The sequence below is a fragment of the Anthonomus grandis genome, chromosome 9, assembly GCF_022605725.1.
Source record: "Anthonomus grandis grandis chromosome 9, icAntGran1.3, whole genome shotgun sequence".
NCBI lineage: Eukaryota > Metazoa > Arthropoda > Insecta > Coleoptera > Curculionidae > Anthonomus > Anthonomus grandis.
The window spans coordinates 17,922,510-17,947,906 of NC_065554.1; the positions used below are offsets into that span (position 1 = coordinate 17,922,510).

The 25,397-nt window shown below is 29.3% G+C and overlaps 1 protein-coding gene across 1 annotated transcript in view; it reads right to left on the minus strand.

The window, feature by feature from the left end:
- LOC126740259 (myb-like protein U) overlaps positions 1–25,397 on the minus strand; it is a 42,922-nt gene that overhangs the window by 13,024 nt on the left and 4,501 nt on the right. Inside the window, exons 2-7 of the mRNA XM_050446202.1 lie at positions 18,636–18,746; positions 18,353–18,520; positions 17,022–18,267; positions 12,334–12,464; positions 9,191–9,394; positions 2,528–2,723 (exon numbers count right to left, since the gene is read on the minus strand). Coding sequence (XP_050302159.1) covers positions 2,528–2,723; positions 9,191–9,394; positions 12,334–12,464; positions 17,022–18,267; positions 18,353–18,520; positions 18,636–18,746 — 2,056 coding nt within the window. The remainder of the gene's footprint in view (positions 1–2,527; positions 2,724–9,190; positions 9,395–12,333; positions 12,465–17,021; positions 18,268–18,352; positions 18,521–18,635; positions 18,747–25,397) is intronic.

Genomic DNA, 25,397 nt, shown 5'->3' on the forward strand with positions numbered 1-25,397 from the left:
AATTAAAGCAGCTACGGCAGATGGCCAAGAAAGTGAGGCAATTAAAGCAGAACAAGAGCTGCATCAGAGACAAGGCCTGAGAAACGATGCTGAAGCGGCAAAATCGGACAATGACCTTACCGTAATTTCATTTGACTTAATGAAAACATTGGCAACGCCGATCATTTTAACAGGAGTTGCGTACTACAAAAGACAATTGGACGTTTGTTTTGGGATTCATGATCTTCAAACTCGCGTAGTACACATGTATTTGTGGGACGAGAGTGTTGCATCCCGGGGTCCTCAGGAAATTGGTTCCTGTATTGCACACTACATTAAGAACTTTGTTACCACAAGAAAGCTAATAATGTACAGCGATCAGTGCGGTGGTCATAATAGGAATTTCAAAATGGCTGCCCTTTGTACATACATTGTATTATCCAACGATTACACAGTTAACAACATTGACCATAAATTTTTAGTTTCTGGTCACTCCTACCTTCCAAATGATCAGGACTTTGGATTAGTCGAAAAAAACAAAAAACACTATAAAAATATTTTTGTTCCCAATGATTGGATGCAAGTGGTTCTAGAAGCAAGAAAAAGAAATCCGTTCAAAGTAGTAGTTATGACATCCAGCGACTTTTCTTCAACAAAAGAACTAAAAAAGGCATTAACGAATCGTAAAAAAACGGAAGCTGATGAAAAAGTACAATGGTTTCGAATACAGATGCTTCGGTATGATAAATAAAAACCTGAAATTCTCCAATTTAAATATTCCAATAACGAAAATGTTTTATTTGAACCATGAATTTTATCGTCGACTGGTTCACAATGCTCGTGTTGAAGAACACTCGAATGTTTTTGAAAATCATGAGGAAGAAGAAAATGATTAATAAGAGTTTACGTTGAGTTTTGTTTAAAAATGTCTTATCGTTTACCTAAAAATAAATTATTTTGCTTTAATAATTCATTTTTACTCTCAAGTCAGTATAAAAAAGGTTATGCAAAAGTGGCCCAAGCCACATACAAAATCTTATTTTTCAAAAAAAAAATATCCAAAAACTATGTTTAATATTCCACTATTTACCTAAATAAAAATAAATTAAGAAATTCTTACAAACGCCTCTAATAATTTCGTAATTAATCTTCAAAAAATTTCATTATTTTCATATGCGAAGTTCTCCATAAAAAATATTTTTGGCTTGGGCCATCATTGATTTAATTGGTTCTGAAAATAAGGGAAATATTTGAAGACTTTCTGATCATTACTGGTTAAGAAAACGTAAAGTAAGATCGAAAGGACAATATCTTTAAGAAATTTGTCAAATACTAAATCCAGAGATTCTGCGAATGGGACTTTACGATGTTCGGTTGATCCAACATAACTCATTCCTTCTCTCAGCCTTTTAATTAGTGCTGTATAAGACCATTTAGAATCAAGAGTAAGAATTAAGTAAGCGGTCAGAAGAAAAAAATTTAATTAATTGCATAGAAGCTGGCCACTCTCACACGGAATAAGATTCTACGGATGCGGCTATCGAAACTGCTTCAAAATATGCGAAAATGTTTTTTTTGCCAAATTGGTATAATGTTGTGTCATTGGCAAAAAAACAGTAATTATCCCTGTGGGGTAGAAATTTTAAGTAACTTAGATTTTAGGATTATAAAAAATATAGGGAGAAATTTGTACCAAATACTAACATTTTTACAGAAGGGTCGCTATTAAATTAAAAGAGTGTCAAGTCCATTACGTTTTACAAAAATGAACACTGGGATGAAAATAATCATGAAATAGACATGATGTCAAAGAGCGAAAAAATTTAGAACCTTTAAAAAGAAAATATATGGACTTGCAAGATCTTTGTAAAGATGTAATTTTACCAGTTTTATCACATGACTTTTACAAACTTTGCTTTGTGTTTCTAATTTGTCTCAAGAGAATAATTTTAAAAGCGATGATGACATTTTGCTAGCAGCTATGAAGCAACATTACCGAAAGGCAATAAAAATATTTTTCTTTAGGTTTTTCCAAACATACTATCCTGTTCTTGTCGAAATAAACAAGTTTAGAAAGCAAACCGTCTTTTATTTAGTAAAACGTCATGATCTTCAATAAAAGAGTTATGTGGCGTCTGTATGTTTTCAAATAAAATAAAGGCGTATATGATTAAACACTAGTGTTTTTAATACTAATATTCATATATCATCTATATTTCATTGAATTTTAAAATCTTACCACTTATTGATTTCTGAAACGTTTTTGCCTCTCCTGAAAGGTTGCAAATTTGCTGTTACGGCCCTATTTTAGGAGACCCTCGATATTATAACGAAAGTGAAACTACTTAACGGAATTAATATCGCCCTCTTTGCCGACGAAAAACATTAAAAAGGTCTAACACAGCTTCATTTCTTCGAACTACTGTTACCCTAGCCCCTGGAATATTGTGGCCACGATAGTTATATATTGGCTGGTTATGGGGAAGATTAGACAAATCGATAATAACGTTAGCAGCACGAGTTACAACTGATTGGTGGTTGTTAATACCTGGTGGTTGCTGACGATTATTATTGTTTCTTGAATTGTTCGTGTTCCTATTTTGGCCACCTCTTCGGCCCCGTCTGGCGCTTTGCGGTCTCTGCGCTCGTTCCTGCGCCTCTTTTTCAGCTTTTTCTATATTTTCACGTTCTTGCACTGCCTCTTTTCGTTGGGTCCGTTCATCCGCGGAAGCACTCTCTATCATCTGAATATAAGATAGTTAATATTTAAAATATGGTTTTATAGTTAACTTAAGTTATTTAATGTGTTGTTGTAGTGACCCAGTTTAATTGTGTTAACTCTTAAAGGTTATGTTGGATGTAGGGCCAATTGAAATCCAAGCTGTTCAAAAGTGAAAAAAAATATGGTATACAGTGAAATTACCAGACAGTTTTACCACTAACCAAAACTCTTTATTTTACTCTCGACACGTGTTTCGCTAACGATGTTAGCATCTTCGGGAGAAGATGAAACTCTTATTATTCAATGACTATGTAAATTACTCAAATACACCTTTAACATTCAAATGCACTTACCACCGAGAAATTAAAGCTTTCGTTAGACTGTAAAACTTAAAGTAGACAACTTTAGAACAACTTATTATTGACACAGAATACGTTTTGGACCAAATAAACGATGAAAATCTAAAAATTCAAAATACGAACAAAATCATTAACATAATAACAAATCACACCCATAATAAAAGTCATAACAACTCAGACAAAATTCTGATTGACAAATTTAAAAACAATTTTTAAAAAATCAACCAAACGTAATTAAAACAAGAGCAGACACAGGCAATACCAGTAGCAATGATCGAAGATGAAAGCTTCCTAAAAAAAGCAAATTTACTTTTATCCGATAAAAATACGTACATAATTCTTAACAAAGATCCAACAATTAATATCCAAAACAAACTAAATAAACTTATTGATAACATTTCTATCTCTCTCTTACACCAAATCAGATTAAAAACCTGAAATGCACAAATGGTATTTTCCACAAAATGTACTTATTACCAAGATCAACTTATACACAAAGAAAATATCCCACTTAGACCTATTGCCGTTTTTGTTGGTTCTCTGTTATACAGGGTGTCTCACGACGAATAGACGCGATCGATATCTCGGAAACTAATTTTTCAAAAATTTTGAAAATTTGGTAACATGGCACAGTCGATGAGGGCTACACAACTAAAATATTTTGACAGTTGTGATGTTTCCGGTTATACCGGAAGTAGGTGTCAACTTCGTTATTTTAAATGGAACACCCTGTATATTTTTACATTTTTGGCTTTTACGTGAAATTCTAAGTATATTTTGTGTATAATGTTCTATACCTAAGTGTAACCGTTTTTGACATATTCTTAATTTCATGTGAAAAACTATGTTTATAAGCCCTAACATAATTACCGATTACTCCCTTTTAGTAGCCTTTATTTAATGGTTAGTCTTGATTTTATTTTAGAGAAAGGACCACTTTAAAAGACTATTTTAATATTTGGCTAAAAAAAAGATACAGGGGGGTCAAAAACTAGCATTAAAAATTAAAATGAAAAAATCATTAAAAGTCAATTTTTTTAAATGGAAACCCCCTATTTTTATAATTTTTTCATAAAGATAATTAAAAATAAGGTTAAGTTTGTATAAGGTTATCTAGTCCAAAAATTGATAGTTTCCGAAATAGTGGCAGTTTAAATTTGGCCTAATATTAAAACCCGTATAGTAACACGGCTTAAGGATTGTTGATTAGCATGACGGTTGTCATAGTAACCGCTAGAAGCGGCAGTAAGACAATGGATTATATGCATTAAATTTATAAGTTACTTGCTATTTAAGTTTTCTTCGTAAAAGTGTAATTTAATTAAAAAGTGTACATTTCTGTTATAATTCATTATCTTACTGCCGCTTCTAGCGGTTACTATGACAACCGTCATGCCCAACTAATCAACAATCCTTAAGCCGTGTTACTATACGGGTTTTAATATTAGGCCAAATTTAAACTGCCAATATTTCGGAAACTATCAATTTTTGGACTAGATAACCTTATACAAACTTAACCTTATTTTTAATTATCTTTATGAAAAAATTATAAAAATAGGGGGTTTCCATTTAAAAAAATTGACTTTTAATGATTTTTTCATTTTAATTTTTAATGCTAGTTTTTGACCCCCCTGTATCTTTTTTTTAGCTAAATATTAAAATAGTCTTTTAAAGTGGTCCTTTCTCTAAAATAAAACCAAGACTAACCATTAAATAAAGGCTACTAAAAGGGAGTAATCGGTAATTATGTTAGGGCTTATAAACATAGTTTTTCACATGAAATTAAGAATATGTCAAAAACGGTCACACTTAGGTATAGGAAATTATACATAAAATATACCTAGAATTTTATGTGGAAGCCAAAAATGTAAAAATATACAGGGTGTTCCATTTAAAATAACGAAGTTGACACCTACTTCCGGTATAACCGGAAACGTCACAACTGTCAAAATATTTTAGTTGTGTAGTCCCCATCGACTGTGCCATGTTACCAAATTTTCAAAATTTTTGAAAAATTAGTTTCCGAGATATCGAACGCGTCTATTCGTCGTGAGACACCCTGTATAACCTTTCAAAATATCTTCCTGAATTGTTACAGTATGCATTTGATAAAGACCAATATTTTACACACGGAACTCTATTGAAATCGTCTCTGACCTCCAAAATTGTATTATTCCCCAAAATTATATACTAACTGCTTTAGATGTTATTTCTCTATTTACAAACATTCCAACTGACCTCACCATACAAATTATTGACAAAAAATGGTGAGACATTCCACCACATTGTAATCTATCAAGAGAACAGTTTTTTCAACTTCTAAATTTCACATTTGGTAACAATTATTTTAATTTTAGTGGAAAATTTTATTAACAGATTTTCGGTCTAGGTATGGGAAACTGTTTGTCACCAATATGTGCAGATATAATCATGTCACAACTACAAACGAAATGTACAATCGAAATCTTAATTTCGAAGTTCCCTTTTTTAAAAGATAAGTGAACGATAAATGAAAATAACAACAAAATTTAAATTTTTGATGTTTGAATTATAACAACTGAAAATAATATTACAAAAACTGACTGGTACCAGAAACCAACCAGTTTTCTGAAAGATTACTCAATTACAAGGCAATGCATCCCTTTCAACAAAAAATCAATATGATTAACAACTTGAAATACAGAGCTTTAAAACTATCACATCTCATTTTCACAACAAAAATATAAATAACATCAACTTTACTTCTAAAAAATAGTTCCCCTGTAAAACTAATCAATAGAAACTTAAAACAAGAACCAGCAACCCATAACAACTTAACCTTCACCTCTTAACCTTCATGCTCTTACTTTCAAGGTGTCTATACAGGGTGTCTACTATAAAAACCGCCAAACTTTAAGAGGTGATTATACAAGTCATTTGCAACAAAAAAGGCGTATAACATTTTTTAGAAAAGTTGTTAGTTCTTCTGGTATTTAACATTTTTTGATTTTATCGAATTTCTTTGTTTTTTTTTTCATATAAACAAGAATATTCCCGTTATTCTTACCACCACATAAAATTTAGATATACCGTCTGAAAGAGAATTAAATTTGCTATAAGATGGGTATATTTAAGTTTTTGAGTAATTTTTTATACCAAGCGTTATCATAAGTTAAATGTAACATTTGGGAAATGTGCAAAATTAGTGGCATCTTCTTCGTTGTCGTTTTTCTAAAATTTGGTAAATAAGGACATGTTTTTTTTTCAGCAAAAACTACTGCATTTAATATGCTTTCCAATGATATACTTACTTTTGTGAGAGCTATTTGTTTTCACAGCAATGTCATGGGCAAAAGAAAGAAAACCACAAAAATTGGAAATTTTCAAATTTTATATTTTTTGATCTTTTGAGCACAAATGCGGTGATTACTTGTAGATCTATCTTCCCTAACACAACAACTCTACAAATTTCCATTAGAGAAGCCGTAAACAAATAACATATCGCGATATTCATTCTTTAAGAAAAAAGGCAGGTTTTCCTTCTTTTGCAAATGGCAATGAATCCGCAAAAGAAGGAAATTCACAAACCATGTATTACTTGATTTTAAAACAAAAGCATAGATATTTACAATTTGACAAGAACTGTCATTAAGTTTTCACTTCGACTTAAAGTAGTTAAATAAGTAATTCGATTTAAACGTGCTTAAAAAATAATGCCTAGTTTCACAAACATTGAATATCGGGACATCTTATTTATTTACGGTGTCGCAAATGGAAACTCGCGGGAGGCAGCAAGGGAGTATGCGCTTCGTTTTCCTAATAGACGGCAACCCCATAGAAGTGCATTTGCACAAGTGTCAGACGCTGTGGGGAAACTGGTTCCTTTCGAGGTTTAGAGAAGGTGGTCAAAATGGTCAACGCTGGAGAGAAGAACCTGCGATTATGAGAGCTATTACAGAAGATAGATCTAGAAGTACTCGCCGCATTGATGTTGCATTAGGGATTCACCATTCCACTGTACATTGAGTTCTTAAAAAAATAATTTGAATCCGTTTCATTTGAAAAAAGTCCAGGATTTATTGCCAGTGATGGTGAGGTGACGCTTCTATTCTGTAGGTGGTACTTAAATAAGTTGCAAGAGTGGGGAATAGATAAAATATTTTGGACACATGAAGCAACAGTTACAAGAGCCGGAACAATGAATTTAAGAAACAACCATATATGGCATACAGAAAACGCTCATGCGACTGTTGTTTCACATTTTTAGCATGAGGTAAGGGTCAACGTATGGACAGGATTAATGAGAGGTCGCCTTTTCGGGCCTATATACTTCCTGATCGGCTCAATTCCAATGAGTTTTTAAATTTATTAAATAATGACCTTGTTGACTTTCTGGAAGAAATCCCCTTAGCCGCTAGACAGGAACTTTGGTTTCAAATAGACGGATGCCCAGCCCATAATGGCAGAATTGTGCAAAATTCCTTGAATCAATGCTTTGGGGAGATATGGATCGGAAGATACGGTCCGGTAAGATGGCCGCCCAGAAGCCCTGACCTTACGCCCGTTGACTTTTATGTTTGGGGCACATTAAAATCTAATGTTTATAGTATTAACATTAATACTCGAGACGAACTAATTAATCGAATTAGATAAAACGCGTTGAACTTAAACGGGTTGTTGATAGTGTCAGAAGAAGATGCATCAAATGTATTGAACAAGAGTGAAGAGATTTTGAACAATTGTTATAATTTTGGGTTTGTTTAATGAAATTTTGATTTTTTAATTTTGGTCAATAAAGAAATATAAAATTTGAAAATTTTAATTTTTGTGGTTTTCTTTCCTTTGCCCATGATATTGCTGCGAAAACAAATAGCTATCACAAAAGTAAGTATATAATTGGAAAGCATATTAAATGCAGTAGTTTTTGCTAAAAAAAACATGTATCTATTTAACAAATTTTAGAAAAACGTCAACGAAGAAGATACCACTAATTTTGCACATTTCCCAAATATTACATTTAACTTCTGATAACACCCGGTATAAAAAATTACTCAAAAACTTAAATATATCCATCTTATAGCAAATTTAATTTTCTTTCAGATAGTATATCTAAATTTTATGTGGTGGTAAGAATAACGGAGATACTCTTGTTTATATGAAAAAAAAAACAAAGAAATTTGATAAAATCAAAAATCAAACTTTTCGAAAAAATGTTATACGACTTTTTTGTTGCAAATGACTTGTTTAATCACCTCTTAAAGTTTTGCGGTTTTTATAGTAGACACCTTGTATAGGTCAAACATGTCGTTATTTAAAAACTAGAATAACAGAACACAAAAGAAGCGTTAAACCTGATAATATGCTATTAGGGTCAAAAAACAAAACAGCTCTGGCAGAACATGCTGACTCAGAACTGCACCAATTTAATTTTGAGGAGGTTAAGATCATTGATATTCAAAATAACTATAAGAAAAGATAAATCTCAGAAATGATAAACATCAAAAAAACTTAAATACTCTTCAATAACCCCTGTATAATCACTTAACCACATTTAATAGCATACGCAAATATATTACTTATCTTAAAATTTATAAGAATAATTAAGAAAAATTAAAAAAACCTAATGTTTTGCTTACAGTATCTAAACACTTTAACAATTCAAACCCCCAGCTTAAAATATTCCTAATTTTTGTTGCTTACACACCAGCACTGGAGTCATAAAAACGTATGTTCCACTTTTTACAGTCTAACAAAAAGCTTTAATTTTTCTGTTGTAAGTATATTTTAATGATCCCATTTAATTTGTAATTTTAATTATAATTCTAAAATTTTATGGTCGATTTTCATCTTTCTTTTAAAAGTGGATTTGACTAATTTAAATAGTCATGGAATTATAAGACTTTAGTTTTAATGTATTTTAATATTGTATTTGACCACAGGACGCCATAATGTATTTTACTATGTTTTTTTTATTTGTAGCGCCTTGAAGTCTACTAGTAGTAGCCTAATACAGGCCAAAACGTTGGCATTAAAAGAAAAAAAGTTTTGAACAGCTTGGATTTTAATTGATCCCATATCCAACTTAAATAATATTTTCATGCCCAATAATATGTAATTAAATCAGTAGTTCTTAAAAAAATGCCTGACTAACCTTTTCGATTATATTATCTAAAACAAGAGTTCGAATGGACGAAGAAATTTTGGTTCGACAAACTGGACAATCAGATTTCTTCTTTTTCCATTGCTCTATGCAGTACTGGCAAAAAGAGTGGGAGCAGTTGAGCGTCATCGTTTTTATGAATAAATTTGCACAGATGCTGCAAAGGAGTTCATTTTCCATTTCTTCATAGGAATTCTAAACAAAAAATAGAATAAAATAAATGTTTATTTGTGTTTAATATACAGGCTATTATAATAATGACAATACAAATATATAAACAATCAAAGTGCTGATACTGAAGAAATTCAATTCATTCAATAGACTTATACACGTATTTAGAAATATGAACTTAAAAATAAAAGTTTAAATCTTTAATGATCCCTTTTGTTATATTTAATGTAATCTAAGTTCAATAAATCTTAATAATTCTTATCATCCAATAATGGTAAAGAGAGGAGTGCTAAAAAGTGTATACGATCGTGCAAACATTATTTGTAATAATCAAAATTTAACAACTGAAAAAGATTTTATTAAAAATGTCTTGATACAAAACAATTATTCAAAACAATTTTTGGAAAATTGCTATATAATCCCCTTATAAAATTAAATCAACCACTTTTTACCACAAATCTTATTTTACCTGGTTTTTCTGATAAAATCAAAAGAATTTCTAAAAAAATTAACATAAGAGCTATTTTGAAATAGCAAAACTTACGATATCCATTAACAAAAACTAAACCTTTCAATGAAAATGAATTTAATAAAAATGTAATATATAAAATGCCTTGTACCTGTGGAAAATTTTAGATAGGTGAAACCTGTAAGCCATTTCCAAAAAGAATTAATGAACATAAATATTACATAAAATACAATGATTTTCAAAAATCCAAAATTACAGAACGTGCATATGATAATAACCATAGAAAAAACTGGGCTGCTTCTTCAATTTTAGCAAAGGAACCAATTCCAAAACGTAAATTAAAGGAAAGTGCATTTAAAATATTAAATGAATATAAATGCATAGCTACTTAATTTACAGAGAGGTAGAACAGGCCCCTTTATTTAAAAAAAACTAACCTTTGTAATTTAATTAATAAACAAACGAAGAAAAACAACCAAGTCACGGTCTCACAAACATTTATTATCGACGACACGTGTTTCGCTGTATTAGAGCAACATCAGGTCTAAAACTAGACAAAAACATGGCGTTAAAATGAAATGCTCTAATAGAGCAAAACACGTGTCGTCGATATTAAATGTTTGTGAGACCGTGACTTTGTTGTATTTCTTCGTTTGTTTATGTTGTACCTGGTCTCTTTGAGAAAATGGATGAAGCCTTTTTGTTATTTAATTTAATTTTATTTACCTTGATAACGGTAGTAAATTTAACTATCGAAACATTGGTTCAAATTAAGTATTTTTAATCAATAAATAGGTTTTTCATTCTTTTTAATTTCAATATTAAAAATAAAACTAGGTAGGATATTAAAAAGAAGAAATGAGCTCAGAGGTCGATAGATAAAACCTAAGCTCCTGAGTATATAAAAAAATCTATTATACCTTAAGTAATTTATTTTATTTAAGATTTATTGAACTTAGATTAAATTAAATATAACCAAAAGTATCGTTAAAGATTTAAATTCATTTCTTCTAAATACGTGAATAAGTCTATTTTCTTCTTCTTTTCAATAACTGAGTGTATGTTATAGTATTTTCTAAATTGATATTTACTGCAAGAGTGACCCACCGAATACTCGACAAAAAAAATTAACTCATTACAAATTTCTTACAACAATATAGAATTTACTAGAACGAATATTAAAACAAAAAAGTTTGACAAATGTTACCACCTCAATTTTTACAGCTAAGAAAATGCCTATTATTTGTTATTCTGAAAAATGTATTGCGATAAAATTTTAATCTAGTCTTACCTAACTTAATAATTATATACGTTCTTTTCTAAAAAATGATCAAATTCAAGCCTCGTTTTAATCAAGAATTTATATCGAAATAAAGAAAAAAATTCACTAATCGGTAGTGAGGATCGAAATTGGTTGGAAAAAATGTCATAGTAGAGGACAGAATTTCTTAATTCGGGTTTCAAGAAAAATTTGTGTAACAAATTATTTTTATAAACTTCAATAATAAATAATATATATAATCTCTAAAATAAATACTATATCTTATCTGGTGTATTCTTTGTTTATAATTTCGTAAATCTTTTTGCTATCCTGGTCAAGTATCCAGGCTTGCAGTAATTAGAATAAAGATAAAGAATCTGGAGGGAAGTTTATTGTGCAGATAAGAACCGATATAAAGAAAATAACATTAATACATAGATGTTTTAGTTTAAGGAAGGATGCAGGTTTTGGCTTTTGTGTCTAGTGTTAAAATCATGAGTAGTAGGCGTTAATCTATCACGGTTTTTTAGATTATCGAATCGAAATACTTTGCATATACATTTGTCTAATATCCTGGATACTACTTTCTGTAAAAATAAGATTTGTAGGGCGCATCCTAGGTTTGTCGTATACATATTATTTTTAATATCCATTTCTAGAGGTTTTCCACGGGTTTAAGATGGATGTCTAGTACTGCACCTCACACTAGAATGCTATAAAACATATGAGGTTGTATAATGTTCAAAGATATGGAATATCAAAATATTTTTTTAAATCATTGAATTTAAGTATCTAGAAAATAACTTTTTTAAGATGTATGATGATGTTTTTTAAGATATGTACCGCAAAGTACAAAAACATTGGCAAGGCATTTGATCACCAGAAATTGACATAAAACTTGCAAGTAATTGTGGATTTAATTAAAAATTATCTGAATAACAGCACTCAACTGGTAATATGTGCTAATATTTTCAACTTAAATAATGTAGTAACAACGTAGGGTGTACATGGTTCTGACGTCCATTCGTGTAAATAATACCGATGAGTTGCCAGAAGTCTTTCCTAAATATATAGTTCTATATGAATTAAAATTACATTGAATCTTTTGGAAAATTCATAGATGAGAGTTAAAGGTGTCAAAATTATAAGCAGTTCCTTAGCACCCTGTTTATCGAATAAAAATGTGGTAAACGGACCGACCCACTAATTTGTAACACCCTAAGACAGACCTACCTTGTTTGATTTTTCCTTTTTATCACTAGGTAAGTTTGCCACACTATTCTGCCCTGGTTCTTGTAATATATTACGCTTAGCAGAAGTCGCTTTTTGGGCTGATCGGGGCAAAGAGCAACAGTCAGGCGTAACTAAAATAATAATAAAGAGCATGTATATTTATAATAATGACGCAAATTATGAAAGAGTGTTACGCAAGCGAGAAGTTAAAAGAAAATACTATACAATAAAAAATACAATCTTTTAGTTTTAGCATAAAAAGTTAAGATCAAAAATAAATTATTAGATTCAAAGTATGCCTTGATTTGTGTATTAAGTATTTTCCAATTATTTTGGATAACTGAAATACCTGGTTTCAGGATTATTTATACGAATTGTTTCATAGTATTAAATTATTTCATACAATACTCACTAGCCACCATCACTTTGAGGATACCTATTGAGAGGGTTGATCTTATTAGAGATCTGGGAATTTTGTTTGACAGCAGATTACCTTTTGTAGTTTAAATAAATCATTGTTGTAATAGAGAAAGTGAAATTTTAAGATTCGTAAAAGGATGTGGTCTGTTCTCCACTATTTAAAAACAGATTGCGATCAGTTCAATCAATTATAATATGTATCTTATAATTTAGGCATCTCTTGTAAAATTCTTAATTATGCTGAGTTCGTTTTTCATTTCTTAATAACTGAGAAAAATATTAATATTAGAATATAGAGAGAAAGAGAAATAATCCAGATATTACCATAGTCTATAATACATGGTTGTGTTGATTGCCCTGAACTCGTTCAAAACCTAAACTTATACATACCGCCTCGTAAGTGACGGGTAATACGAACGTTTGAAATTTCATTACACCGAACCCCATTTAGGGAGAGAAGAATAATGCGAATAATGTAGATCTGGACGTATTTTGTTACAAGCAGTCTTCAATTTAAGGAAGATCTTATAATTATTTAGGAAGTCTTTATAATATTAATGTAAGGTGTGGTTTATTTCGATATGTGGTTATTCCCCCTTTTCTTAATTATTAGCTTTTAGTGATTATTGTATTTTTCAAACTACCAGTCCGGAAATAAATAAATAAATAAATACAAATAGGCAATAGTAATAAGCAATAATATAACCAAAGGTTAGGTATAAACATACTAAATATATCTAAGACTAATGTAAATAAAATTCTATAAGCCTTATTCAATTTCAGATTACTGCACTATGCAACTAATAATAAAGTTAATAATAATCATCTTTATTTATTCGTAAACCATGCCAAGCAAGTGAGAAATTAAACCAGAACAAAAAATTTCTAGCAGTGTTTATAGTTTAACTAGCAAAGGCTTTGGAAAATGTACCCCTAACTATTTGTTGGAGGAATTAAATATAAATAGGATTATGAAAAGTATTGAAAGTTGTCTAAAGAATAGAAAACTAATTTTAAAAGCATACGATGAATTTAGGAATACAAAACAGGTAAATCAACAATCAACAATATTCAATGTCAATCAACAACAATCAATAATCAACAATACATGGACCCAATAAACTGAAAGATTGGTTAGATAAATACTTAAATTATATAACATTTACTGTAACATAAATTGCCCTATATTTCATCACATTAACATTCCATTGACTAAGTATTTGGATTTATTGTTGACAAACATCTTAAACAGGGTCAATAACCAATATCCATAAACTAATATGCCACTTTTATTAGTTTGAAAATTGCTATAAAATATTTTCTACATATATATCTTATAAGTTATATACCGGGTGACAGGAAAAAGTACACCTTAAAACTTTTTTACTTTTCAATATAAACAAATAAAATTTGATATATCGATAGAATAGTTATAACAGTATCTTTTGATTTCTGTTTATTTTTAAAGATACTAAATAAAATTTTTAAGAATAGGTATTGATATTTTCCGCAATCTTGGAATGATGTAAAAGAATATGTGAACAGATTAGAGGATATACAAAATTGGCTTAATACTTCTAAATTAATTTTAATTTAAACTAATTAGAAAGCATTTTCGATAATCTCGGTCAACCGCTCTGAATTTGATAACATAAAACTCAAAAGCTCAACCAGCGTTATTAAAGAAGGTTTCCAAAACAAAATATTTAAAGGATAACTAAAATTGTTTCTGTCATCCTCCACTAAATTTACTTGAAAAATCATCTATCCTACATGTTTGTGAGGGTGGTGATAAATCCATTACAAACTTAAGCTTTGATGATTCTATCTTTATGTCTGAATTTCAAGAAAACAGCTCAAAACATGATACTCCAGATTTCAATTTTCACCCTAGATCGCTTAATTTAAGCAACACCGTCTTTACAGACAAAGAAATACAACTATTAAACTCTGGAATTAAATACAATTTTCATATAAGTCCAAAAAAACAAGATTTGGAACTGTTGGCGGTCGACTGTGAAAATATATTCTGTTTTAAATAATTTACCCTTAAAGGAAACTCTTAGGTCCCAGACGGCCTCTTGTTTAAGTAATTATTACAACAATTTACCATCTAGATTTGATTCAAACCTTAAAACTTTAAAAGACTTAAAGAGTAAAATAAAGAGCGATGATCTTACTCTGACCAAAGCAGACAAAGGCAATCGTCTAGTAATTTTGAATAGGACTCAGTACGTCGATAAAGTAGATCTATTCTTGTCTTCTGACAATTTGTCGTATATTACTTTTAACCCCTTAGAGAAATTTTTCATCAAGTTTAAAAATACACTGAAACAGGTACCAAACACTTTAGAATTTTTCGGGGCTAATAAGTTTAAGCTAATGCCTACCAACCCTTCCACCCCCCGATTATATGGCCTTCCCAAAATCCATAAGCAAGACATTCCTATTCGTCCAGTGGTGTCCTACTGTTCTTCTCCTTGTGATAAACTCATAAAACTTATAAATAAAATTTATTACAAACATTTAAATAAATCACTTAACAGAAATTTAGTGTATAAAGAACCTAAAGAAACTAAAAATTTTTCACTGCCATTTTGGGGTCCGATATCACATAAATTAAAAAACATCTTTAGCTCTCACCTTATTAATACAAGCTTTAAAACCGTACACACTCTTAAATCCTTCTTAGTTAACCCAAAAGACATAATACTCCTCGACCAAAAATCAGGTGTTTATCAATTAAACTGCTCCAGTGATAACTGTGGCGTTTTTTATATCGGCCAAACCGGTAGAAAATTCTCCACTCGCGTTACTGAACATTGTAAAGAGATCGAAAAGGCTAGAAAACACAATCTTTGCCCTTCAAATATTATTAAATCCAATTTTGCTAGACACATACATCTCAATACCAATAACTTCGATCCTCTTTTAGACACCAAATATTTACATTTCTGCCACAAAGGTAATAAACTGGATTTACTTGAAATTTTAGAAATAAATAGAGCTATACAAAATAATAATACTACATGTGTCAATGATCAAATTAATCATTCATCTACACATTTTTTTAATTCATTAAATTTTAATGATAATTTATAACGCCTTTTCTTTCTCTCATATTAGAGTCAAAACATTTTATTTATAAGTATCATTTCTAGTACCGCCATCTGTAGCCAACTTAACAAAGTCTAATTTTACCAATTGCAGGTACCATATTTTAAATAGGGCGCTCCCTATTTTTTGAAAAGTTATATATTTCTTTTGTTCTTAGTTCTTGTTGACATAACAATTATCCTAGTTTTGTAATTATGTGATTTTAATGTTTGTATAGACCCTGTATAGTCCCTTCTCATGCATCTTAATGTAAGTTTTTTTGTCTTTAACGTCCAAAGTTGCCCTTTGACTTATTAACTCCACTGCAAGTATGGACTACTTCTTCAAAAATATTTAAAATAATATATATTAAAATTACATACTAGTGTTAAGAAATTAGTCTAAAAATTTTATATTTTGAGACTAATTTCTTCTAATATTTATATATATTAAAAGTAAGTATTTGTGATTATAAGAATAATGAGGTAAAAATTATGTAAGTCATACCAATGAAACAGAATCCATAATTTTATAAAATTGCCTAGGAGAAGTACCAATGCTAATTTAAGGTTACTAAACTATTATGCACCAAAAGTAACCTCAAACTGTTTTTGAAGGTGGTAGACAATGGTACAGTGAAAACATCTTGTCGGACTTGCATTGTCTTATTTATTTAATGTAACACGACGTTTCGGTTGGTAAGTATCTCCAACCGTTATCAAGTGTAAACTGATATATCAGTTTATTCAGTCACTGATATATCATTTTACACTTGATAACGGTTGGAGATACTTACCAACCGAAACGTCGTGTTACATTAAATAAATAAGACAATGCAAATCCGACAAGATGTTTTCAGTAACCTCAAAGTTATGAAATCAGAAATTGTGTTAATAATATATTGATATGTTCCTATCAACCATCAGAAAATCAGCATATTTATTATTATCAATAAATTGAATGACACACTTTGAAGTTGGAAGCAGATTTTTTGTAACTTTTCCAAAGGATTTCACTATATTAATACTAATAGGATACCAGTTTATAATTTTGGTCAAAGAATGAATTATAACTATGTTTTAGTGACTTAATAATTTTAATGTTTAAGTTAAAATTTACCTTTGCTCCTAGTAGTTGTATAAAATATTTCAAATATTAAACAAAAAACGTACCTGTTATAGACGGGTTACTGGTACTAACGATTTCATTGTTAGCCACTGGCAAGGCACTGCTTCCAAAGATTTTTGGATTGTCACCCATATGAGGTTTTAATACTCCTTTAGAATATGGATTTTTAGATGATAATTTATTGCTTGCCTTATTTGTAACTGTGTCTTGAGTACATGTAAGATCTATTATGTCATTTTGCGGTAAAGAAGTGCCTTCAGTCAATTTACTGTTATGTTGTATGTTTCGAGAACAACATGAAACAAGTTCTGAAGTACTACCTAAATCAGTGGACTGAATCTGTTGTGCCGTGTTTTTAGAGCTTCCACTATCATATGAAATTTTTAATTTCTTATTAGGATTTACTGGACTGATTATTTCTTTTGTAGACACAATAGGTTTAAGTTGTTTATTAATTAATGATGTGCCGGGATTAGAGGTGTTTGAACTAGTTACTTTTGAAGAGCCAGTGTCAGAATTGGGTAGGCTTGTAGCACAAACATTATTGGCTATTTGCATTAATAAACTTGTCGCCGACACTTCTGAGCTCTTAGACACGAAAGAATTTATTTCTGCAGAATATTTATTTGCAATATCAACTAAATTTTGCAGACAATCTGCCTTAAAATCATTTACAGTAGTATTTGAATTACTTGCTACAGCCGAAACTGGATCTACAAGATCTGGAGTCTTATCTGCAATTAAGTTAAGAGCCATACTAATTTCATTTCTTAATAATTTTGTTTCTTGGCTGGATACATCAGCAATTTTTTTGCTGTCATCCTCAAATTTTTGGACAGATGGAATTTCTGATGGCGAATATGTTACGGTCTCGTCGCTACTTTGAGAAATAGTGCGATCTATAGTGTCAGGGGGTTTATCCTTTGTTATTTCAAGAGTTTCAATGTTTGTATTACTTGTAGATGTCGATTTCATTAAGAGCCCTACAGGGTCTAATATTTTATTCAAATTTAGTGATTCTGAACTAGTCGGGTCCTTACTAATTGGGAGGTGAGATTCTGATGAATTCTTCAGTGATGTTAAAATTTCACTAGTGGGAACACTACAAGTGCTTAAAGGTTGTTTCATATCTGAAGGTGTGTTGCAGTCATTGGTTTTTTCCTTAGGAGAAATATTGTCTTGTGTTTCTATATTTTCTAATAGTTCATCTGTTAACGCATTTAAAACTTCATCGCTTACGCCAAGCTCATCAAAACTGTTTGGGGAATTTGGAGGTGAATATTTGGCATTCTAAAAAAAATAAGTTTTAATACATACTATTTCTTACCAATCAAATGACATTATTTTCTTTGAAAATACCTTATTTTATACTTACTTTTTCTTGATTTATCAGCTTTTCTATTTGATGGCATTTAGGCTGGTTTGGAGATATCACAAACTTGTAAGTGAATGTATGGAACCCAAAGCAAATTTCATCCGAGTTCTTTAGGACAACTGAACTCTGTTTTAAAATTTCTTTATTTACCATTGTTCCATTGGTACTCTACAAGAGCAATAGAAATTAGTTTCATACTTGAATTGTATACTCTCATGAAATATTGGATTGCCCTATGTTTCACAGGCAAAATAAAGAGAGCTATGATAACTTAAAAACTTACAGTGTCAGAAAGAACCCATCCTTCATTAGTTTTCTTAAGCACGCATTGGCTCTTGGATATAACTCTATTGGCAATCACATAATCTGATGATAGATTCCTTCCAATTGTAAACTGCAATGAAGAATTGGCTATTGATATTATAAGGAAGTGAATTCATGGAATAAATGGCAGTGTACTTTTACTGTGAAATTGATTAGATTTTGCATAAACGTAAGTATGATTTTTTTCCAATCTGTTTTTATTATTAATAAGCTATAAAATACTTAGAATGTCTCAAATATGACAAATGATAAAGGAAGTTCACTTAAAAAAATTTTATGCGAGGTTATATATGGCATTTGGAGAACCCTATATATATTATTAGAGTAATATCATAAATTCTAACCTTTACAGCTTTACTAAAAATTAATTATATCCTATTGAGCTATTCCCAATTATCTTCAAAAAACTCTGTTAGGCTATAAAAAGACTTGCTTTTAAGAAGTTCCGTTAAGGACTTTTTAAAGCGAGGAAGACTTTTAAAGGCTTTTAAGCAATTTGGAAGATGGTTAAAAATTTTTATGCTCAAGTACATAAGAGAATTCCACGTTAGTTCACTTTTCAGGATGGGCATTGGAGTATTGTAGTTTTGCTTGATATTGTAAAGTTTTGAGGAGCCATTATTTTCAAAATAAAATTTATATTTTTTATCTATAAGGCAAGCAGACTCAACAATAAATAAGCAACACAAGGTAAGTATCTTTAAATAGGGGTCTACATGAGTCCTGTAGAGTTTTATGACATATATATCTAATGGGTCTTTTCTGCCTGCAAAACTAACACAGAGTTAAAAAGATCTAAGAAGAGCTTTTGAAACCATCTATAGAAATAGATTATTAACAAAATTAAAAAATAGGTTTTGAGGGCATTGTTTTGGAGTGGTTTAGTACGTATTTAAAAGATAGAAAACAGGTAGAATTAATAATACTTTATCAGAACCACTAATAAATGAATTTGGCATTCCACAGGATAGTTTATCTAAATCATATATTAAAAATTGGTCTATGAGTGGTGTAATTTGAATAATTTAAAGGTTAACAAAATATATGGTGGTAGCAAAGGAATGTTTTTACTGACAGTAAATTTAAATATAAAAATAGGAGAAAATTCGATAGAATGTGTAACAAAAATACAGATAGATCGGGACTTAAATTTTAAAAATCATGCACTTAAGGTCATTAAGAAGAGTTAATATAAGATCTATTATTTATCTAGGTGTAATTTTTTATAGTGTATAGGTGACAAAAATTTTAACGAGTTTATATATGTAGGTATTTTGTATTAAAATTATTTTCTCAATGTAATATAGTATTTATTAGGTAACCTCATTGTTAGCCTCTTTGTAACAACTTGTAGTAGTTTTTTGACTAAATAAAAGATTAAAGCAAAAATTAAGCTTATAAAGTTAAGAAGAAATTAATTTCTTAACCTTACATATTAAAATTTTTGGATTACTACTGGAAATAAAATAATTGTCAAAGAAATTGCTTTGTTTGGACCTATTTTCCAATGTTCATTAATTGTGTTATAATTTTCTGATTTTTCTTTTGGTAAGTTAAAAACTTCAATGTTTTGGCCTGTACAATTATATTCTTTTTGTAAAGTTGTTATACACGGTGTTCCGTTGATCATGTTACAAACTTCTAGGGCAGATAGAAAACGTCAAAAGAAAAACAAAAGTTCATATAAACATGGGTCCGGAAAAGCTTCCTCAGGGAGCTAGAGCTCTTTGAAAATAATCTTTAAAAACTAGTTTTTTTTAATAGCTCCGGAACTACTTTAGCTACCGCAACCAATTTTGGGAGGTAAATTATTGTTAGTACGTTTATTCTTTTGAACCTACTAAATAAAAAACATATTTATCAGGGGCTTCAGAATCAGGGGGGTATTTGGTAAATTTAGGCCCATTTCTTTAAGACTTTAATTTCTGCCCGTTTGGGCATTAGACTATGATGTTCCTATGCTTTTTACATAAAAAAAGTGCTCTTAGTAAAAGTTGGTAAATATCACCGTTTTTGTGGAAATTGACTAAAACCAAACTAAGATACAGCACCTGAATTAATTATTTTAATAATAATAATAATGCTAATTCATTGCCACTGTCAGTATTTTTTAAATTTGTCACTGTCAGTATTTTTTACATGATATTAATTCCCTTTTTATTACGGTTAAGTAATGGAAGATTACACTTTTGCTGAATACGCCGATATGCTTTTAATTTATGGGGAAGTTCGATGTAATGGTAGAGCTGCTTCTCGACTATATAAAAAGCGGTTTTCCGAAAGGCGAATCCCAGCTCACACACTTTTTGATATCTTTATCCATTACTTTAACTTAGCTTTTTCAAAAAAAAATAAATAAAAAATACCAAAAAAAAGGTGGATTGATGAGAAGGTATTGCGGAAGGTACTTTCTAAACAAATAAAAGATCTTCATTGGTTAAAAAAAAATGCAAATAATGCTAAAATACATAATTATTATGCCCGATAAAAAAAGATATCTACTTCGTAGGAGTTATATGGAATAACATGGAATTAAATGACCCAATCTCTCAAGCGTCAAAAGTGTATAATACAATTCCCGAAAATATAAGATGTACAAATAAATTTAAAAAGTTTATTCAACTTAAGATATATTTAGGTATTAATTATCATTGTTATACGTTTTTTGTTTAAAATTATATTATTTTAACCTCGAGGTCAGACCTTCAAGCACTGATTATTATAAGTGTAGTAAATTAAAAGATTTGTACTAAAGTATAATTTTTTTTAAATAACTTTTTTAAAACTTATTTTAAATTTAATTTAAATTTTACTGGACTAAGGAATAAACTCATAATACGCACGAAAAGTGAAAGTAAAGACGCGCGCACCCCCCTCTACTGACAGCGTGCAGTCTTTCGGGGGTGGGGAATGGGATTCGGGCTTCACTTGGATGGTACTTCGGTCAGTCTCGTTCCGCCATCGGGAGAAGTGGGTCGGAAAAAAGTGGTACCCTTGTGGTTCATATGGTTGTACAGTGTCAGTGTGAGTGTGTGTTTTTAATGTGGTTCCTGTCAAGTTGGGGTAAAAGGTAAGTACTGATTTTTTTTAGAATTGCATGCAATTTATTTTGAATTATAGATACTTAATACAGAAGCAAAAAATTCACATTTTATTAGTAGTAATTCTTGAGTCATTTTGTTAAATATAATTTTTAAATTAATTAATATTAAACGTATTGTGGATCTATTCGCTAAATACACATTTAAAAAACGAAACAATTCTAGTAACAATAAAATCAATTCAATTTTAGATTTGCATTACTATTTTATTTTTATTAATGCATATCCATTTCTGCGTAATTCTTGTTATTGTTGATTTTTTCGGCATGTTTATTTACGATTGGATATTGGATTCGGCTTAATTTGCATGAAGAACTAAAATAAATTATGTGAATTTATTCGCTAAATTCACATCTACATGAAATCACTAAGGGGTTATAATACAAATACGGATTTTAATAAATTCTAATGTTATTTCAAAATTTTCTGGAAACTTGGAAATTTATTCGCTAAATTTCCACCTATTTAAAATAGTGAAACTTTTTTACAAATTTTTCATAGAAAAACTTTCATATTTTTTCTCAAAAGTTTCTTGTGAATTTATTCGCTAAATTCATATTTAAATAAAACTAATAAAGGGGTTAACATATAAATAGAAATTATCATATTCTCTTTTTAAAATGTTACGGTGAATTTATTCGCTAAATTCACATCTACATGAAATCACTAAGGGGTTGATAATACAAATACAGAGTTTAATAAATTCTAATATTTTTTCAACATTTTCTGGGAACTGGGAAATTTATTCGCTAAATTTCCACCTATTTATAATAGTGAAACATTTTTACAAATTTTTCATAGAAAAACTTTCATATTTTTTCTCAAAAGTTTCTTGTGGATTTATTCGCTAAATTCACATTTAAATAAAACTAATAAAGGGGTTAACATATAAATATAAATTAACATATTCTCTTTTTAAAATGTTACGGTGAATTTATTCGCTAAATTCACATCTACATGAAATCGCTAAGGGGGTGATAATACAAATTCAGAGTTTAATAAATTCTAATATTTTTTCAATATTTTCTGGGAACTGGGAAATTTATTCGCTAAATTTCCACCTTTTACAACAGTGAAATATTTTCTTTAAAACATTTTAATATTTTTTCTCAAAAGTGTCTTGTGGATTTATTCGCTAAATTCACATCTATACAAAATCACCAATGGGTTATAAATACAAATACGGATTTTAATATATTCTAATATTTTTTCAAAATTTTCTGAAAACTTAGGAAAATTTATTCGCTAAATTTCCACCTTTTACAACAGTGAAATATTCTCTTTAAAACACTTTAATGTTTTTTCTTAAAAGTGTCTTGTGAATTTATGCGCTAAATTCACATTTAAATAAAAGTAATAAAGGGGTTAACATATAAATAGAAATTATCTTATACTCTTTTCAAAATATTCCAGTGAATTTATTCACTAAATTCACATCTACATGACATCACTAAGGGGTTATAAATACAAATACGGATTTTAATAAATTCTAATGTTATTTCAAAATTTTCTGGAAACATAGGGAAATTTATTCGCTAAATTTCCACCTATTCAAAATAGTGAAACTTTTTTACAAATTTTCCATAGAAAAACTTTCATATTTTTTCTCAAAAGTTTCTTGTGGATTTATTCGCTAAATTCACATTTAAATAAAATTAATAAAGGTGTTACCATATAAATAGAAATTATCATATTCTCTTTTTAAAATATTACGGTGAATTTATTCGCTAAATTCACATCTACATGAAATCGCTAAGGGGGTGATAATACAAATACAGAGTTTAATAAATTCTAATATTTTTTCAATATTTTCTGGGAACTGGGAAATTTATTCGCTAAATTTCCACCTTTTACAACAGTGAAATATTTTCTTTAAAAAATTTTAATATTTTTTCTCAAAAATGTCTTGTGGATTTATTCGCTAAATTCACATTTAAATAAAAGTAATAAAGGGGTTAACATATAAATAGAAATTATCTTATACTCTTTTCAAAATATTCCAGTGAATTTATTCGCTAAATTCATATCTACATGAAATCACTAAGGGGTTGATAATACAAATAGAAATTATCATATTCTCTTTTTAAAATGTTACGGTGAATTTATTCGCTAAATTCACATCTACATGAAATCACTCAGGGGTTATAAATACAAATACGGATTTTAATAAATTCTAATATTTTTTCAAAATTTTCTGAAAACTTAGGGAAATTTATTCGTTAAATTTCCACCTTTTACAACAGTGAAATATTTTCTTTAAAACACTTTAATATTTTTTCTCAAAAGTGTCTTGTGGATTTATTCGCTAAATTCACATTTAAATAAAAGTAATAAAGGGGTTAACATATAAATAGAAATTATCTTATACTCTTTTCAAAATATTCCAGTGAATTTATTCACATCTACATGACATCACTAAGGGGTTATAAATACAAATACGAATTTTAATAAATTCTAATGTTATTTCAAAATTTTCTGGAAACTTCTATTCAACTATTCTATTCCACCTATTCAAAATAGTGAAACTTTTTCACAAATTTTTCATAGAAAAACTTTTATATTTTTTCTCAAAAGTTTCTTGTGGATTTATTCGCTAAATTTACATTTAAATAAAACTAATAAAGGGGTTAACATATAAATAAAAATTATCATATTCTCTTTTTAAAATGTTACGGTGAATTTATTCGCTAAATTCACATTTAAATAAAGTTAATAACAGTATTAACATATGACTAAAAAATCTCTTTTCAAAATATTTCGGTGAATTTATTCGCTAAATTCACATCTACACAAAATCACCAATGGGTTATAAATACAAATACGGATTTTAATAAATTCTAATATTTTTTCAAAATTTTCTGAAAACTTAGAGAAATTTATTCGTTAAATTTCCACCTTTTACAACAGTGAAATATTTTCTTTAAAACACATTATTTTTTGTCTCAAAAGTGTCTTGTGAATTTATTCGCTAAATTCACATTTAAATAAAGTTAATAACAGGATTAACATATAACTAAAAATTCTCTTTTCAAAATATTTCAGCGAATTTGTTTGCTTTTAACCAAAACTATTAAGCGGGTTAAGATATCAGTAAAAACCCTAATAGTATTTAAACATCTTTTCAAAATTTACCTCTCTTATTAGCTAAATATGACATAAATATCATGATAGTCAAACATTATTATGAGGGGTTCTAAAAGCAATGAACAAAAAATTTATTGGCAGATTTATTCGCTAAATTTGCTATTTTCAGACTAATTTTATAAAAAAGGGATTTAGAATTTATTAAAATCTTGTTTTCTGTCGGAAATTTATTCGTTAAATTTCCTTATTAAAATTGCTTTCTCTTCATAATATAATTGAAATAAGGGTTTTTAATAACTACAACTAAATGGGATCTAAATAAATTAATATCCAATCATAGATAAGCAGCAAAGACATTTATGATGTATCAGCTTCGTTTCAACCCTAATTTTTGTAATTTGAAAGCGTCCTTTTTAGATTTTAATAAGTAATTTTTCGGTTTATTTATCTTATTAATAAGAATTATAACTTGACGTGACTTGACTCGACTTAACTAATAATATTGACAAAGTTGGTAAGCAGTGTGATTCTACCAT